This window comes from Muscardinus avellanarius, assembly GCF_963383645.1.
Source record: "Muscardinus avellanarius genome assembly, chromosome: 4".
Classification (NCBI taxonomy): domain Eukaryota; kingdom Metazoa; phylum Chordata; class Mammalia; order Rodentia; family Gliridae; genus Muscardinus; species Muscardinus avellanarius.
In genome coordinates this window covers 22,012,384-22,030,619 of record NC_137789.1, presented here as the reverse complement: position 1 = coordinate 22,030,619, position 18,236 = coordinate 22,012,384, and the positions used below count along the sequence as shown (strand labels likewise).

Genomic DNA, 18,236 nt, shown 5'->3' with positions numbered 1-18,236 from the left:
CTTTTAAAATAAAAACAAAATTGAGCTGGGAGTGTCACTCAGAGCTAGAATGCTTCTGGGATCAATCTCTAGTACAAAATATAAAAAATAAATTTCTCCTGTAAATAGCTGCAAAAAGAGTAAGACAATTTTTACTTTTACTAGTTTTCTGTATTTTTAAAATAGCATTTATTCTCGAAGTATAACTATAAAAGATTCCAGAAGTTTTCTCAAATAATGGAGATAAGCGGAAGTTATCATATTTCCATTAAAGAGTTATTAAATAAAAAATTATATATTTTAAAATATTTTTATATAAGCCTGGCATGGTGGCGCACACTTGTAATCCCAACGCTTGGGAGGCCGAGACAGGAGTTTTGCACAGGTTCAAAGCCAGCCTCAGCTACTTAGTGAGGCCCTCAGCAACTTAGTGTGAGACTCTGTTTCCAAATAAAATATTAAAAAAAGGTCTGGGAATATAGCCTGGAGGTAGAAAACCTCTAGGTTCCACCCCTAGTACCACTATATATATTTCCTTTATGAAATAGAAAATTATATTTAGTTACCACATAATTTAAAATTTCATTTTAATCATCAATATCACATTTAACCAAGAGTCGAAAATAACCAAAAAATTCAAAAAGAAATGTAAAGAAAACAAAACTTAAGGGTTACCAACTCTCCTCTAGTATATGAATATTTGAAAAACAGTGTTAAGTGATAGCCTGAAATTTAAGCATCACACACCAAATAAAAATGAAAGCTTACTGTTTGATTTTGTCCTCTGTGTCATGTAAGCCATCATAGTCATAGTCAAAAATTGGTCCACTGATCACATTAACTCCATTTCTTTCTGAAGCATATTTCTTCACCAATACCCTTTGGAAATAATTCCATACCCCTGTGCAAAGACAAAAATCAGTTCTTCATATACAAAACTCCTCGTTTTGGCCAAATTCCCTCTCGGATGCATTTTACAAAACAGACATCACAGGCCAAGAGACCACAGAACTGGTATGATTCAGGAGAAGAATCTGTTCCCAAGCATTATTCATGCCTGTCATTTATGAACCAGAGGAAAACGGTATGGGGCTAGGAGACAGTGATAGGTGTTTCACTTAGTCTAATAAGTCAGGGAAAGATTCCGAGATGAAGTCACTGAGCCAAGACCTGAAGAATGAATGCTCAGGTGCTTCCTAGGTGAGAAGGTAGAAATAGCACACGCCAGGTAGAGAGAACAGAGTACACAGAGGAAGTATGGTGTTTCTGAGCAACTGAAAATAAGGCCTTCCTTTACCTCCTCTTACTTCATGATCTCATTGTTATGCTAGCGCTGGGTTAATCCTTAGTTAGCCCTGGCCTTTCCAAAGAGCTCCAGCATGTTGTCCAAACTCCCTGCTTAAAATCCATGTGTATGATAATAGTCATATTAAACAAAACATTACCCAAACAACTCTGGATTTTCCTTCCCAGTCCTGCCCTACCCTTGCCTTCTCCATTTTAGTTGGTGGCACTCTCGCTCACTCAGATGTTCAGGCCACAATCCTAGGAGCCACTCCCGATTTCTCTCATACCCCATGAACTAGTGCTATCAGTACTGTCTCCAAAATGCATCCCTGACCCCTAGTGGGGCTACTTTTTCCACTCCTACTGCTCCCATTCCGGTCTATGTTACCATCCTTTCTGAAATGAAGTGTTACAAAAGACTACTTCTGTCTTCCCCAAGGGAAACTCTTCCCTGTAGCCCAGTCTCTAGACAGTAGCCATACAGATTCTTCTGCACCACCAGATTCCATTGCTCTGGCTACTTAGGATTTTACTTCCCAACACTGTCCCCCTTGGGCTCAAGGCTTTTTTCCTGTCCTCCTACTTTGAGAAACTTGCTTCTACCAAAGCTTTTCCATTTGCTCTCCCCTTTGCCTGCAAAGCTCATTGCCTCATTCTTATTAAGACTGGATTTTCCTCTATTATTCATCTCACACTTTCAACAGTATCCCCTCAAGAGGACTCCCTGGTCCACCCTAGCTGCAGTTTTCATGATGGCCAACCAGAGACGCATGATAGGAATGAAATAGGAAAGGAGAAATACCAACGAAGAGAATCACAGAGAGCAGGGAAGGCAAGCGATGAGTTTTTTTCTAAAATATTAGGCCCACCTCACCATACTCTATGTAATATCGGGGTTCAGGCTCTGGCCACTTCTTTCCTCTCTTTACTAAAAAACATTTGGACATTTTTCTCATAGCATTTCCACTACTCTTCATCTCTTCTGACATTCTACTCTGAGTGAGAAAAACAGAATGGCCCACCAGTGCTGAAACAGCTTGGATAATTATTTGTACTATGGAACCAACCTAGGTCTCCATGAACAGATGAATGGATTGTAAAATTATGGGAAATACACACAATAGAATTCTACTCAGCAATAAAGAAGAACAAAATCATGTCATTCGCAAGAAAACGGAAAGACCTGGAGAACATTATGTTAAGTGAGATCAGCCAAGCACAAAAAGAGAAGGGACTTATGCTTTCTCTAATATGCTCAAAGTAGGGAGTATTAGGAATACCAGATGGACTCCAGATAATGGAGGGGAAACCTCAGCAAAGCTAGAATGGAAGGATGGGAGAGGAAGAAGGCCGAGGTTGATTAATGAAGAAGCTACATCCGAATTTGTGTAAAAATATAAATATAGCATGGTTAACCTGGACACTCATTGTTGGGAGGGGGGAAGGGGAAGAGAGAGCAGGGTACCAAGCATAGTCTAGAATGTATGCCATTTTCAATATGTTCCATATAAAAATAAAAAGGTAAAATAGAGTTCAGCCAAAAAATAGATAAAGAAAGAAGGAGGAAGGTGAGAAAGAAGATCAAATGTGAACTTAAGAAGAAAAAAAAGAGAGGGAGAGAGGGAAAGAAACAACAAGGAGAGCAGTCAAAAGGCCAACCCACAGAAATGTGGTATGGGGAAAAAACCATTCCCCCAGGGAGAGTAACAGCGGGTGCTCTGTGCAAGGCCTTTTCCACCCCGGCCTCAGGGTGGAGTCCTGTGTTTCCTTTATTACATTCTGGTTAAAAAATGCATAAATAAAGAATAAAGAAATCCAGGAAACCTTGACTTGTGGCAATTTAAATGAGTGGCACTCCATGAAACATTACAGTCAATATACCTGTGTGAGTTTGTGAAGTGTTTCTCAACTGGGTCTGAGACCAAACCTTCTTTTACAAACAGAGTGATTTTTCATTCAGGAGCAATAGATTCTATCTTTGCATAAACCTTCATTTACTAACTAGGACATCAAATAAAGATTTTTTTTGCTCTAAGACATGTGAAGCATTTTACCCATGTTAAACAGAGAAGGCCCGCCACTGTAGCTGACATACTATGCGCTCTCATTTCTAGTTTAGCTCTGTCAAGGTAAGTTAAGGAGAAATGTCTTTTTCCTACCTGTCCCATAAGCATTTAGATCTGTTTACTGTAAATGAACAAAGGAGATAAAACTACATTCCATAATATTATGTCTTTGGATGGATGGATGGATGGATGGATGGATGGATGGATGGATAGATGGGATCTTTATTATGAGAAATAGAAAATGGATTATTTGTCAATTATATAATTGAACAATAAATTTATATGAGCTGTATAGGTCATATAATAAAATCTCTTAATTTTACAATAGCATTGCAAGTTAAGTAGCATTCTTATGATCACCCATAGGCAACAGTCACACTCTAGGGACTAGAATTTGTTTTTTTTCAACAAGGACTTATGAAATTCATACAATCCTTATCATAAAAAATATTTACATCATATATAAGTCAAGTATATTTCTAAAGAAATTACAATAATTTGCACATCCCTACAACCAACTAAAATTAATACTCTGATTAAGCAGAGCTTTTAAGGTCTTGCTGGGTTTGAGAGTCAACATTCAATATTCACATATTCATATTCACATATTCACATATGAGCACTATGATGTGAGACCATAATATGCCAATAAAAGTATAAAAAAGAGTCCATGAGCACCCCAAAGAAGAGAGGTGCTAGAGGCTTTTATTGCAATGTTCAATAAGTAAATAAAAATGCTGTTAAACATCATGCAACCTCCAAAATTCAGTGAAGACTCTTTTTAACTATCAAAACAGCGAGCACTAAAATAGAAATAACTACAGATTTGAAGAAAAAGAGACACTTTATTTAGTTCACTTTCTCCCTCTTGTGACCTGGGACACATCTTGGGATGTCAATTTCTTAATTATAAACAAGGAATAAACTACCCACCAACCTCCCTCCCACACTCAAATTTGGGGTCAACAGTAGTAATGAATTCCCATAAAAGATCCTCAAAATTATAAAAGTGAAATATATGAAAGGAGATGTTATTACTAAAATTAATAGCCGGGCGTGGTGGTGCACACTTGTCATCCCAGCGCTTGGGAGGCTGAGACAGGAGGATCGCACAGGTTCAAAGCCAGCCTCAGCTACAGAACTGGAGGACATTATGCTAAGTGAAATTAGTCAGTCAAAAAAAATACGAAATCAGATGCTTTCCCTAATATGTGAGCGTTAGGGAGAAATGGGTCATAGGAGGAACTCTTGAAAGAGGAAATCCTATAGAGGAGCAAACAAGACAACCTAAAGGAGGGGGGAAGAGGAAAATCTCTAAAACACACAATGTACTTAAATATATCGATGTCAATCACTAAGCCAAGCAAGGGAGGAAGGGACGGGGAGGGAATGGGGTGGGAATTGGGTAGGGGTTAAATCAGCGATGAGTACATGTTTGTACACACAAGGTTTTTACCCCAATATGATGTTTGAATATAATGCACCAATAAAAAAATTTAAAAGAAAAAAAAAAGGTGAGGCTCTCAGCAACTTAGTGAGACCCTGTTTCCAAATAAAATATAAAATAGGTCTGGGAGTATAGCCCGGAGGTAGAAAAAAGCCCCTGGGTTCCACCCCCAGTTACTGGCCAGGAGTGGTGGCGCACGCTTGTAATCCCCGCGCTTGGGAGGCGGAGTCAGGAGGATCATGCAGGCTCGAAGCCAGACAGCCATGCTGGCTTTAGACCCTGTTTCCAAAAATAAAACAGGTCTGGGAGTGTAGCCCAGAGGTAGAAGGGCTTCCAGGAACCCCAGTACCACCAGAAAAAAATTAAAAAATAAAAAATGAAATTAATATAGAGGTAGAAAAGGTACATGGTAAATTGAGAAATATTTATTTTCCTAACTAACCGTTTATTAGCCAAATACTGGACTTACGTTTGAAAGCAGGATACATTGGAACCATATTGGTCACAAGAAACGCATCATATTTGGCTTCTGGAGAAGAGCTCAGATCTAAACATTAGAAAAACAAAAAATGTACATTGCTTCCCAAAATCTACATCAAGAGAAAAACAATCTTCTAAAAATCCTCTAAAATGTCTCCAATAGCCTAAGGTTAATGGATCTACTTTCTTATTTCTATTTATTGTGTCCTTCATACAACATTTTTCTTCTTCCTCTCCAACTTAATCTCTCTTCTTCCCTCAGTGGCTCTTTCAAAAATTGTTGACAGCCAGGCATGATGGCATACTTTGTAATCCCAGTACTTGGAAGGCTGAGACGGGAGGACTGCAGGTTCACAGCCAACTTTAGCAACTTAGCCAGGGCCTATGCATCTTAGTGAGACCCTCTTCCCACATGAAAAATAAAATAGAACTGGGGGTGTAGCTCAGAAGTAGAACTCCCCTGGGTTCAATTCCTGGTACAAAAAATGATTGTTTAAAATGCTTCTTTTCATCCTACCTAGTTGCTGAAAGCATTTTATAAAACAATTCAGAATCAGCCAACTGAGTCAATTCTTGACTCAGTCAATGTAGACTCGTACTTTAGAAATGTCATTAGATCAATGAAAGACTAAGAGGGTCCCTATGTTTTTAAGAGATCACCTCTATAGTATTGCCTAAAAGACTAATGTCAATGATTTGCTATTTCACTTTACGATCCTCACTTAATGACATGAGAAGAGACACAGAAGATCTTCCTACACTTTAAAATTCCCCTGGAGAATTGCATTTTGAAAGTTGGTCATTTCCAAGCCAATTTTATCTAGACAAGCTCTTGAGTAGCCCTTGTAGAACCACTGACACTTAACTACCAAGCTTCACACTCCTGATGCATAGAGCAACACCTCCCAAGGGCAATCAGATACAGATATGCTGTGACTTACAAGGAGGAAAGAGGAATCCGTAGGACATCTGTTTATCATTTTTGTAGGCCAAACAGTTCTGACTGAAACCCGGAGAAACACGAACATCAGGGCGGACGCAATTGGTCAGGTGCTCAGGGATGCCAGAGACCTCGGCCTGCGTGGGAGTCAAAGGCACTCAGTCACACCATCGCAGAGACAAGGCCAAGCACCAGGAACACATCTATGCCAGCTAGCTGGGTCCTGAACAGCCCAATTCAAAACCCCACTGGCTATGACTATAGCTCATATTCTGATATTCCGACTCCTTAAAAAGTGCTTAGTTTTAAATACAGCAAGCCAGTAATTCTCAAACTCTTACTTTTTAGCAACAGAACTCTTTCTATCAAAATATATCTTTATATATGAATCTTAGGTATCAAAATGGTGTTTAATATTATTTACCAAAGCAAAATTATGTATTTTTTTATAATTGTACTGGTGCATTATAAATATACATCGTAGTGAGATTCAAGGAGATACATCCATACATGCACACACACACATCATGTGTTGTATTTATCAAACAACTCTTGAGTAAAACAATATATAAAGCCAAAATCCTACTGTTGAAATAATAAATAGGACTCACTGAAATATCACTGAAAAACCAATAGTCTTAGAAATAATAGACATGTCCCCTCTGAAAAAAAAATGTGTCCTTGTGTATATGTATGTATTTTCTCTCTATATATTATATATACATTGTCCTATGTGTGTACATATATAAAATATACAAGAGCATATGTATGTGTATATATTACAAATTAATTAGAGGTTGTTTAAAGGGAAGCAGAATAAGTATTCTCTTCCCTATATCCAGAAATTAAAAACATACCTGAAGTCCCAAATAATTTTCTCCAATTCCTAATATATACCTATATATACATAGATGAGATAAACCTATGTCTCATTTTCATCACATCGACACCTCAAAACAAAACATTCATGATGGTAGTAGAGGATGTGCATGGACATGCAGGATAAGGAACCCTGTACTTTTCCCAAAATCTTGCTACTAACTAAAATCTGTCCTTAAAAAACAAAGTCTATTAAAACAAACAAATAAATCTTAATGGCTTTTGTAACTTCTGGAAAATAGCTTAAGCAGAATATATATGCATATAGTGTTAAATGTGTGTGTGTGTGTGTATTAAAAGAATTACTGGGCTCACTAATTTAGCTTATTTAATTTAGCTTACTTTATTTAACATATTATCATAAAACTATTAGAACATTGAACAAAGACTAATTTAAAATATTTTGCAATAGATCCAACAGAGGATTTCTATCAGGAGAAATTAAGATATTTTCTACGACAGTATTCTACTAAGCAAGTAATCATCGTATTGATACAAGGAATATAATAATGAAATGAAGAATACAAAACCAAATTTGTTCAATGACCTGCTTGGAAACAGTGTATGATGTCCAGAGTGGCATTAGGAATATTTCACTATAGCCGCTTTCAAAGTCAGTGTGGTACAAGATATCATATCTAGTTCGATAAAGCACTGCAGGTCGTCCATAGAGGAGATGCCTCTCTAGGAAAGAAGAAATAAATTGTGTTAAAATGCATGCTAAACTTTACATCAAATATTAAAGGAATATTGAAAGAGTCAAGTTGTCTAAAATTTGCTAGCTTACTTATTAATAATGTTGTGCCTTCTCCTTAATTTAATCAAGTTAGTTTTCCTAATACTTTTGTGGTTTATCTGATCACCTAGGCATGGGTCAAAACTTATATTTATTAAAACTAACATAAATGCCATATTTACATCAATGATTGTTTTGTCCTAAAGAATTTTAAATCCCATTGAAAGGAAATATTATACAGTATATTTTGATATGTTTCTGCTGAATGGAAAGTCAATAGGATTGGGTTTTTTGGAAAATTAAATAACTGACCCTTGAAGAGGCTTATCAGGTTAACCAGTGATTTAATTAAGAAGAAGGTTCTCTTGTATTATTTGCAAACTGCAATTCAAATATGCACTATTTCAGAATAAAAAGTGAGTAGTTATGAGAATTTAAAGAAAACAGCTTTGTCACATGGAGGTGTACTCTTCAGGTAATAATTTAAAGGAACATGTATAGATAAAATAAGTGGGCATTTAAGAGGGGGCTTTCAATGCACAAGAGAGAAGTTTAGTTAGTTACCAAAGAACTCTGTTAAGACTCCTAAATGCAAAGCCAGATTCCCTAAGAGGAAAGATATCCTCTTAGGAGAAAAAGGTCTAAAACCTTACCCTTTGAGGAAGAAGAGATAGGGGTTTAGTATGCAACCCTTCCTTCCACATTCACAATAAACAAGTTTGAGGGAGCTTGTTATGCCCACTTTGAACAGGCTAAAGTTTCCAGAGATTCTTGGAAATTTAGGTCCCTACAGACCAAAATATGTAGAGACTGGGGCTTAGGCAATTCACAATCCCCTAAGTAATAATTTTTAAAAAATATATTTTACTATTATTTTCATTAGAGAAAATCAGTTCTGGCAATCACTTATTAAATTATATATACATGTTGCTTTAATTAAAGTGTTACCATCCTATGCAAGTAATGGAGAAAGTCTTCATAGGATACTTCTTAAGACCCTCCCAAGTAGAACTGCTGATTTGAGGCCCAGTGGCCCACACTATTACAACACAATCCTGTTCTGGGTAGTTTGGCCTTCTCAGCATTACAGTAACTGAAGAAGCTTTGCTTTAGCAGCCAAATTTGGGGACCCACCCCTAAGAATTAGGACATAGCATGACAATATTAAATAAGTAAAATATAATAAACAAACTAAAAGCCAGCAAATCATAACAGTAGTACTTGGGAGTGGTAAACCAACCCAGACTTTCCTTCCAAACTCAAACCAAACCTTTTCTAGGTTCAAAATTTCCATTAACGTTTTCCTTGTTTTCATTTTTGCTGCCTCTGAATTTCCTGGTTTCAGCTGGAAGCAGAAGTAGCAACATTTTTGAGAAGCTATTCTCTTTTTATCATTCAAGTGTTGATGCTTACCAAGCATGTTCCTTCAAACTCAAATTCAAGCCTAGCCTCCCATGTGTTCCATTAAGGGGGCAACAAGATAGGATGCAACAGCCTTGGCCACTTAGAGCAGCCACCAAACAGGAGTTTGGATGACCTACAGTCTCCAGCAATGCTGGCTCTTCCTTCCTCCAGGTCCCCTCATGTCTTGGCATTCTTTGATATATCACTCCATTCCACAAGACCTGATCTATTCACAACATCTTGCTTATGATCACTGTGAGCGACCCTGTGACATTATATACATGATTTCTCTTCTACTAGCAGTAACTCCTCCAATCTTTTTCACTAACCCTGTCATTTATCTGCTTCCCAATTGATCCATTACGTATGCTCCCATCAATCAGTTACTGAGAACCTTCTTTGTTCCAGGCCTGGGGTCATAGAGAGAAAACGCTAAGCAAAGAACATTAGGATGGAGCTCATATGCTCAGTAAGCTCACAGTTCAATGGGAATAAACAGTGTGGTACAAAAAAGCACATATTCAACGTAGTTTGTCCAGTGTCCAAGGTAACCATATAGTGTAATAAATGTCCCAAATGGGGGTGAGATGACAGTAATGTCTTTCAAGAGCATACCAAGTTAAACCAGGGTGGGCACATCCTAGTGTATGCCTGCTGCTCTAGCATGATTATTAATAGTACCCCTTTTCCACTCAAAATTCATGACAAATTATATGGTCAAAGAGTTCCGCCATCATGGAAGACAGATGAGTAGGAAAGAGAGAGGAGGCTCAAGATCGGCAAGACATCCAAGATTCACTTTCTCCTGGGGGGAAAAAAAAGTGTCCCAAATGAAACTTCTCTTCTCTCCTCATTCCTCTGCTCTGTATGTACAGACTGCTTCAGAAATTTGGGCTTCATACCTTCCAAGCTATTGGCACAGTGCCGTTACGGAACGCAGCTCAAACACAAATATGTCATTATCTCATGTACTTTTTCAGTAGTTACTGAGCATCAGGAAAAAGCAAATAACTACAGTGGTTTCAACAACCTTGTAAAATCTAACCAAGTTTTCCCAACTGATCTCCCAAAAAATCTACCTGGGTATTATTGAAGTTTAACAGTTTCATCTTAAAAAAAAATTTAGTAAAACAATCTTTTTAGTAAAAAACACAAACATTAAGGTCCAAAATAAAAATTTAGATTTTAAGCTGAGCAAGATGACATTTGTAATCTCAGTACTTGGGTGGCTGAGATAGAAGGTGCATAGGTTTGAGGCCAGCATAGAGTAATTCAGTAAGACCCTGTTTCAAAATATAAAAATGAAATAGGTTTGAGGGTATAGGTCAGAGGTAGAATGCAACCTTCAGGACCACACAAGAAAAAAATAGAGTTTACTTTCACAGTTTATCAAAGAATCACAAGATCTCTGTCATATCTTGACTCCATTGGCCTTTATGACATGTTGGGTGGGCCACATTTGCTTTCCTGTTCAGCAAAAATCTTCTACTAGGGTCACAAAATATACACGAATCTCACTTGGTACACGATCCTCATGTCAAGACGAGCCCATAAGTCTCTGGGCAACAGGTTTCCGTGATTATTTTTTTTTACAGTAAGTGACTTTTAATATATATATATATATATATATATATATATATATATATATATATATATATATATATATATGGTATCCACATTGCTTTATAAAATATCTTTTACATTTATAAATGATATAATAACCACACATATTTATGGGTTACAGTGTGATATGCCAATATGTACATATAATGTGTACGAATCAGATCAGTGTAAGAGGTCTATTCATTACCTCAAACATTTACCACTTCTTTGAGAACACTTGAAATCCTCTCTGTAAGTTATTTTGAAATATATCATTTAATTTTGTCACACACAGTTACCCTATTGTGCTATATGGAAACTCGTAGGCCACTGCCCCATCCAACTGCACCCCCGTACCCTTTAGCCATCCTCTCTCCAACGATTTGTTAATGTGGATCTAGCATAGCCGGGGCCTCCTCAGGCTGGGTCCCTGAGCCACGGAATTCTAGACAGAGCCTTCCTTCCACACCCTCGATCTCTGTTTACAATAGTGGCTCTGGCATTTTGGTACATGCCAAAGTTCTCCTCCAGACACCACACTTGGCAAAAGGCTGCGAGACAAATCTTTTTAAGTGGTATGGCCTCCCCCAGGACTTACTCTTTTCTCCTCCAAAGTTTGGTCATGCAGACTTGAGTTTGTGTTTTTTTCCCTCCTCGGCTTCCTGATTCATTTTCCCACAAACTGGCTGGCTGACATGGAGCCACATAAAATCTCTCCTCCTTTGTGTGTTGTTAAATGTTCACTCCCACAATAATAGGCTCTTATATTTTACCGCAAAACCTCCCCACACAGGCGCTTCCTGTTTCTCGTATCCTCTCTCCTTTGTTGCCTTATGAGTGCCTATTATCAGCCACTGCCATCTCAACCTCCTCTGGGATTGAATTTGATGCCTCTATTTCATGCTCGGTTCTTTCTCACCTCAACACTTAAAACATCATGCTGTCATTTAGCTACTTGCTAAATCCTCCAACTGGACAATGATTTTATGGGGACAGGGACTTTGTGTTATTTTATTTACCACTTTGTCTTTCACTTCCAATGATTCCAGACACATAACATCTACTAGCTAAATACACACCTGTTAGAAAAAAGTACAAAAGTAAAAAATAAGTTTAAGCCAGACACAGTGACATACACCTGTAAGACCAGTATTTGGGTGGCTGAGGCAGGAGGATTGCAGGCTCAAGGCCAGTCTCAGCAACTTAGTGAGGCCCTTAGCCACTTAGTGAGTCTCTGTTTCAAAATAAAAAATAAAATAGGGTTCAGGGAGAGCCAGGCATGGTGGCACATATTTGTAATCCCAGTACTTGGGAGGTTGAGATAGGAGGATCACGCAGGTTCGAAGCCAGCCTCAGCTACTTAGTGAGGCTCTCAGTAACTTAGTGAGAGCCTGTTTCCAAACAAAATATAAAATAAGTCTGGGAGTATTGTCCAGAGATAGAAAGTCCCTGGGTTTCATTACCAGTAACACACACACACACACACACACACACACACACACACACACACACAGGGCTCAAGGTGCTGTTCAGAGATAGAATATCCTCGGGTTATATCCCTAGTGCCACAAAAATAAAAATAAATAAGTTTGAAATCAATAAAAAAATTGAGAACTCATTAAAAAACACTTGGGACCACTCTCACACTATCAAGGTGACCTGTGTTTTCCTTTGAATATGTATTCTCATTTTTCTAAATAAAACTTTGCCTTTGTCTCTGAAAAAAAGTACTTGGTTTTCATATATGACATGACTAATATAATCCTGAGAGAGTGATTGGACAAATCAATATCATATCCATCTTACTGATGAAGGAGCTGGTGGTTTATGGTTTCTACAAGGTAATTCTGCTTCATAGCAGCAGCTAGACTTGGGAATATCTGCTGTTCTGGCTCATTATTCTTCTCTTCAGCTTTTGGGCAGCATCCAGTTTGACATTGGACTATTCTACTGGAGCACAGGTAGGATTTAAGGCCCAACTATTCCTGGGTAGGAGCTGTTTGAATAATAAAGCCCTGTTGGAGTAATGCCTTCTGGGATAATGTTACTAATCTCTGAGGAGGACAATAGTTTGTATCAAAGCATCTAGTGTTTCAGAAACAACTTCCAAATGGTGACATGCACTGGAATGATGTCCTGACCTATTCTCTTTATGCCAACACTTAGAACAAGAAGCCTTTTCAATGGAAATCACATAAGCGTGTGTGCCTATAGAACTGGAGTCAAATCTCATCCCAACTGTTTATAGCTCTGCAGCTCTGAAACTTAACCTCCCAAAGCCATATGTCTCCCTGAGCTGTTTGCACTGTTGAAAAGCAAAACATGTAAAGCATTAAGTTCAGTCTTCACCCAAAGTCATGTGGGCGTAGTGGTTTTGGTCGTAGTGGTTTGGTAAAGGGCTTGTACTCTAGTTCAATATCAGCAAAGGATATTGGTAAGCAAACACTATTAAAATTCAGTGTGTGTCTACTGTCAAATTTATCTTGAGCTGGCGTGGTGGCACACACTTGTAACCCCAGCATTTGGGAGACTAAAACAAGAAGATCTTGGTTCACAGACAACCTCAGCTACTACTTAGTGAGGCCCTTTGCAACTCAGTGAGACCTTGTTTCAAAATAAAGAATAAAAAACAGGGCTGGTTATGTAGCTTGGAGGTAGAATGCCCCTGGGTTCCATCCCCAGTACCACACACACAAAAAAAGTCTTAAATTCTACTCTAAAGCAAAACAATTATACTTTGTATTGATTTTTTCAGGTCTTCCCCAAAACATACACATAGATGCACGTGCGCGCGCACACACACACACACACACACACACAAACACGTATCTTCCTTCCTTAATACCACTAATGTTTCCAAAGAAATGAAAAAAAATGAGAAATATTTCAGAATTAAAAAGATCTAAGCTGGGTGTGGTAGTTCACGCTTGTAATCCCAGCATTTGGTAGGCTGAAACAGGAGGATCATGGTTCACGGATAGCCTCAGCTACTTAGTGAGGCCTTTTGCAACTCACTGAGACCCTTTTTCAAAATGAAGAATAAAAAATAGGACTGGGGGTTTAGCTCAGCGGTAGAATACCCATAGGTTCCATCCCAGTACCAAAAAAAAAAATTAAAAAATCTGCAAAGATTCCCTCTCCAACAATATTCAAGATTATAAAACAATAAGAATAACTAGTACTTAAGTTGTTTTTTCCTATTCAAAATAACCTCATTGTGTGTGAGAAGTCAAACATGTAAAAACAAACACATTTAAAACTGATGTTTAATTCCTTTTCACACAAAGATGATATAATGAGTTCAAACTTAAGAATGTATATATCATTTTTATACAATGGAAATAGAGAAAAGGCTATTATAAAAAATATATATCTTATCATAAAAAACTATATCTGGATTCATTGCCTGCTATGAGTTTTTAAATTTTCTATTTAATTCATTCAATCATCCATTGACTCAAAGTTACAAAGAAACAAGTTTTCATCATACAGTAAGTTTGCCAAGGTGTTAGCTAGATGCAATCCAGAAACAGCAATAGTCAGTTAAGATCTGAAATTTTATAGCTATCTAGATATATCATGGCAGTTTAGATCACTATCATTGAAGGCTTCATTTTTCTTTTTTCTCATTTTGGCAAAGGGCTTGATTCTATAACAGTTTAAATATTTATAGCAAAATATTACCGAAGATTGATTTAATATACTTCTTTTTTTTTTAACTCAAATGTCCCTTGAGTTGTTTCACTATTGAAATGTGGAGATCTTACAAGTGTGTTTTGTACATTTGTATGAGAGATTTTTCATAACATTAAAATAGCCACTTATGAATGTTGCAAGTTCTGTATAATACATGGCTTATTCTGAAACATATCAACCACCTACATCTATGTTTTAAATAACTAATACCAAAAATAGAACAACTTTACATTTGCAGAGATGTTTGGGTTAACAATCTACTTTGTAAGCCTCAAGACATACTGAAAGGTATTCTGAAAGGGTAAATAATTCCTTTAAGCATACATGTGTGCTCTCACAAACAATGACTGGCACTCAAAAGGTTCTGCTGGAGTGAAGCAGACTAGATATGTTAAATGGAAGAGTAGGATTCATGACACAAGAAATATCGCAAAGGTCTGAAAGTACTCAGCTCCAAGAAACACTTGTTTTGCTGCTGAAAATATGACTGAGCTAGCACGGCACATAAGGAGTTGGAAACAAAGCCCAAGCGACAAAGAGACAAATAGTATTTGGTGCCCTCTCCCCGCCCCTCATTTTCCCTTCCCCTCTCCCGATAATTAATACCCAGGCTAACCTTGCTATATTCATACCTTTACACCTATTTGGAAGTAGCCCCTCATTAATCAAGTTCAGCCTCCTTCCTCTCTTAGCTTCCATTCAAACTTTGCTGAACATTTATTTACTTTCAATAAAAAAATAAAAATAATAAAAGAAATAAACAATGTTTGACTCAGCCAGAATTAAAAGAAAAAGGAATAAATTTCATACATAAGCCAAACAAAAAGAGTAAATACTATATAAGTCCATGAATATAAACTTTATAAAATGAAAATATAAACTATGTTGCTAAAGTATAATTTAATTTATAAATTTAATAAAAGTTAACTGTATCACAAAAAAGAGACAAATAGTACACAGAAGGCTGAAGTTTACACATATTCTAGGCTCTAAACAAGAGAAAGCTTTGCAATAATTCAACAATGATTTGCAGTTATTTTTTGTTTCATGAAATACCTTCACGCTCTCTTGAAATCTTAAAAGGTGGTCCCACTAGCCCATGAGCAGACCAAGAAAGGACATGTTCTCATGAGTGATATATAGCATTTAATTGTTGCCACTTTGAAACTATGAGTTAGAGACTATTTGTGGTGCAGTTATTTCAGACCAGGGTAGGCAGTCAACAAATTCTGCATGACTCCCTAAGGTTCATTTGACAATACACAAACTTGAAGCTTTGGTGCTGTGGAAGACCCTTCAGTGATAGGCACGGGATACTGCCTTCAGCTCTGAGCCAAGCATGCAGAGGTGACAGCTTTAACTCCAGCTCCTCCCAGCCCTGAGAGTCACAATTCACTAAGACACCTCTAACTTCATGCTTGAAGATTCAAGGCTGCTTTGTATGCAGATTTGGGGGACTGTCACATGTCACCAACAGACTAAACAAAGAATTTATTTTTTGTTAGAAATGTTTTAGTCTCATGAACAGCCAGAGTTTGAGTCAGCAAAAATAAAAACACAAGAATCCATGAAGAGCTAATGAAAAATTTCATAAGTGACCTTTAGAAGAGAAGCATCTCCATAGCTTTGCTTTGGTGATCGAATAGTTGAAAAACTCACACCATGAGACTCCCTACCCCTTGACCCTGGCAACATTCCAGTTTTCTAATTGTAATGACACTAAAGTCCACTTGAGATTAGGGCCCAAATGTTTCAGATCATTTGGAAGTGTGTCAAAATGTTGTAGAGTTTGAGGAGAATATGCCTAGCTTCCCCCAACAAAGTTCTATCTTGAAAACCAGGTTCATCCAATTATACACCAGAGTCTGTGTGTTCTGTGATCAAAGGGAGAAGGGAAGAATAGTAAAGCCAACAAAGGAAGAAGGAAGCAGATGAAGATCTTCATAAGAGGGGAAAATAAGTAAATAAAATCTACTCATGTCTTCAACTCCTGCTTAATCAGATTGGAAACAGTATATATGATAAACAGAACCATATGTAAGCCAGTAACTCTAGTGATGGTGTCAGGAGTCTGTGACCATGTGCATCTTCACTGGGTAGCTTGGGACCACTCTGCTTGAGCTCTGTCTGCTTTTTAAATATTCTCAGTCATTCCCAGGCTTTTCTCAAGAGGCTATTCCACCCACTTTAGTAACCTCTACTGCAGCCTCTCTACCTTCTTCTATTTTCCTCTAATCTTCTGAAATTTCAAAATCAGAAGGAAGAACTTGTATGATTGTTTCTATTTATGTATTGTCCCCTGTTTATGTATTTATGTATTGTATCTGTTACCAAGTGACAACAGAATGGAGTTCTAATGGAAAGGTTATGATTTCCTGCACCATTGGCATTCCATGCTTGGCTCGAATAGAAGTGACAGATGCCTCCTAAGAGCAGAAGTATTGAGTCCCAGTACCTGGTTCTGTGTGCTGTCAGAATCAGAGCATGTCCCATATGGGAACTACTCTTTCAGCCTGGATTCCTGAATCAAGAGTACATATAGGGCGGGGCTGCACTTAACCTATAGTCAGCCTAGTAAAATGTGAGTATGATATGTGTCTTTCTTGGTATAAATCACTAAGACTCTTTTTATCAATCATATCAAAAGCTTGCAAATGTTGACTAAGATGTGTTTGCTTTCATTGTATGTAAAATAAGAGAAGAATAAATCAGGGCTCAAGATAATTCTTTATTTGAAGAGACAGTTCTGATTTGATTCCTCCCAGATGTCTCTCCCCACCAAAATGAATTCATGGACGCCCCAGGTAGGTGAGCTTCGGTATAGGTACCCGAGATTAATTCATAACTGAGACCTTAATTTCCTTAATAGGACTTCCCATGATTACCTTAACATATGATCTATCAGAAACACACTTCATTGTCTATTTTAGAAGGCTTAAGAACTATTGGGGAAAGTAAAAAAAAAAGGTAATCAAATTTTTCTATTACATAACTGGCATCTTATGTATACAGAATAAACCAAAGCCCTTTGCCAGATGGATATAAATACTATGCTTATGCAAGAAACTATATAAAAATCTTCAATTTTTAAAAACTGGAAAAAGACTTATCTAATTGCTTTTGAAACAATCCCTTACCTTCTGTAGACTCTTTCGTATGAAGGCGTTTGTTGAGTTCATCCAATTTGTTCTTTGTGTGTGAAAAAAAGGAAAGGAAAAAAAAAGCATATCAGAATTGTTCCTTCTTTTCTGTCCCCTATCTCTATTTAGCACCCTCCTAAATTCAAAAGAGCATCCTAAACTTTGCAAATATCTGAGGAATTAATTGTTGTGTTTCAAACTGACATTCTAAGCTCTACTGCTCAGAAGTGGAAGTACAACTTTAATCTTTGTTTCCTTTCCTTAAAACTGTGGGTTATCATGACAACTGCCCATGTTAGTGATGATGAGTACTGGGGCACATATGTGAAGATTAATTTTAATAGTACCTTAGCATTTCAGATGAATCTCCAGGTATCCTAAAAGGATCCCCCACCTAATGGATAAAATTCCTTTTTCCATAGCTAAAAAGGAATGACTCGGGAATTCTGAAAAGGAATCACCCAGCAATTCTACCTGTCACTATCTGTATCCAAAAGCCACTCCAACATGTGTGGACAAATAATGTCTGCAACAGCTGGCAAAAATGCCTTTTACACACAGGCTGGCATATTGACAGGTG

General features: G+C 37.4%; 1 protein-coding gene across 1 annotated transcript in view; it reads right to left on the bottom strand.

Annotated features, from left to right (window-relative positions):
- The window catches only part of ENPP2 (ectonucleotide pyrophosphatase/phosphodiesterase 2), a gene marked incomplete at both ends in the record, with an annotated part of 134,082 nt that overhangs the window by 7,003 nt on the left and 108,843 nt on the right, over nucleotides 1-18,236 (bottom strand). The window contains 6 exon segments of the mRNA XM_080694737.1: nucleotides 748-880; nucleotides 5,249-5,326; nucleotides 6,201-6,336; nucleotides 7,626-7,762; nucleotides 9,085-9,159; nucleotides 17,654-17,705. Coding sequence (XP_080550863.1) covers nucleotides 748-880; nucleotides 5,249-5,326; nucleotides 6,201-6,336; nucleotides 7,626-7,762; nucleotides 9,085-9,159; nucleotides 17,654-17,705 — 611 coding nt within the window.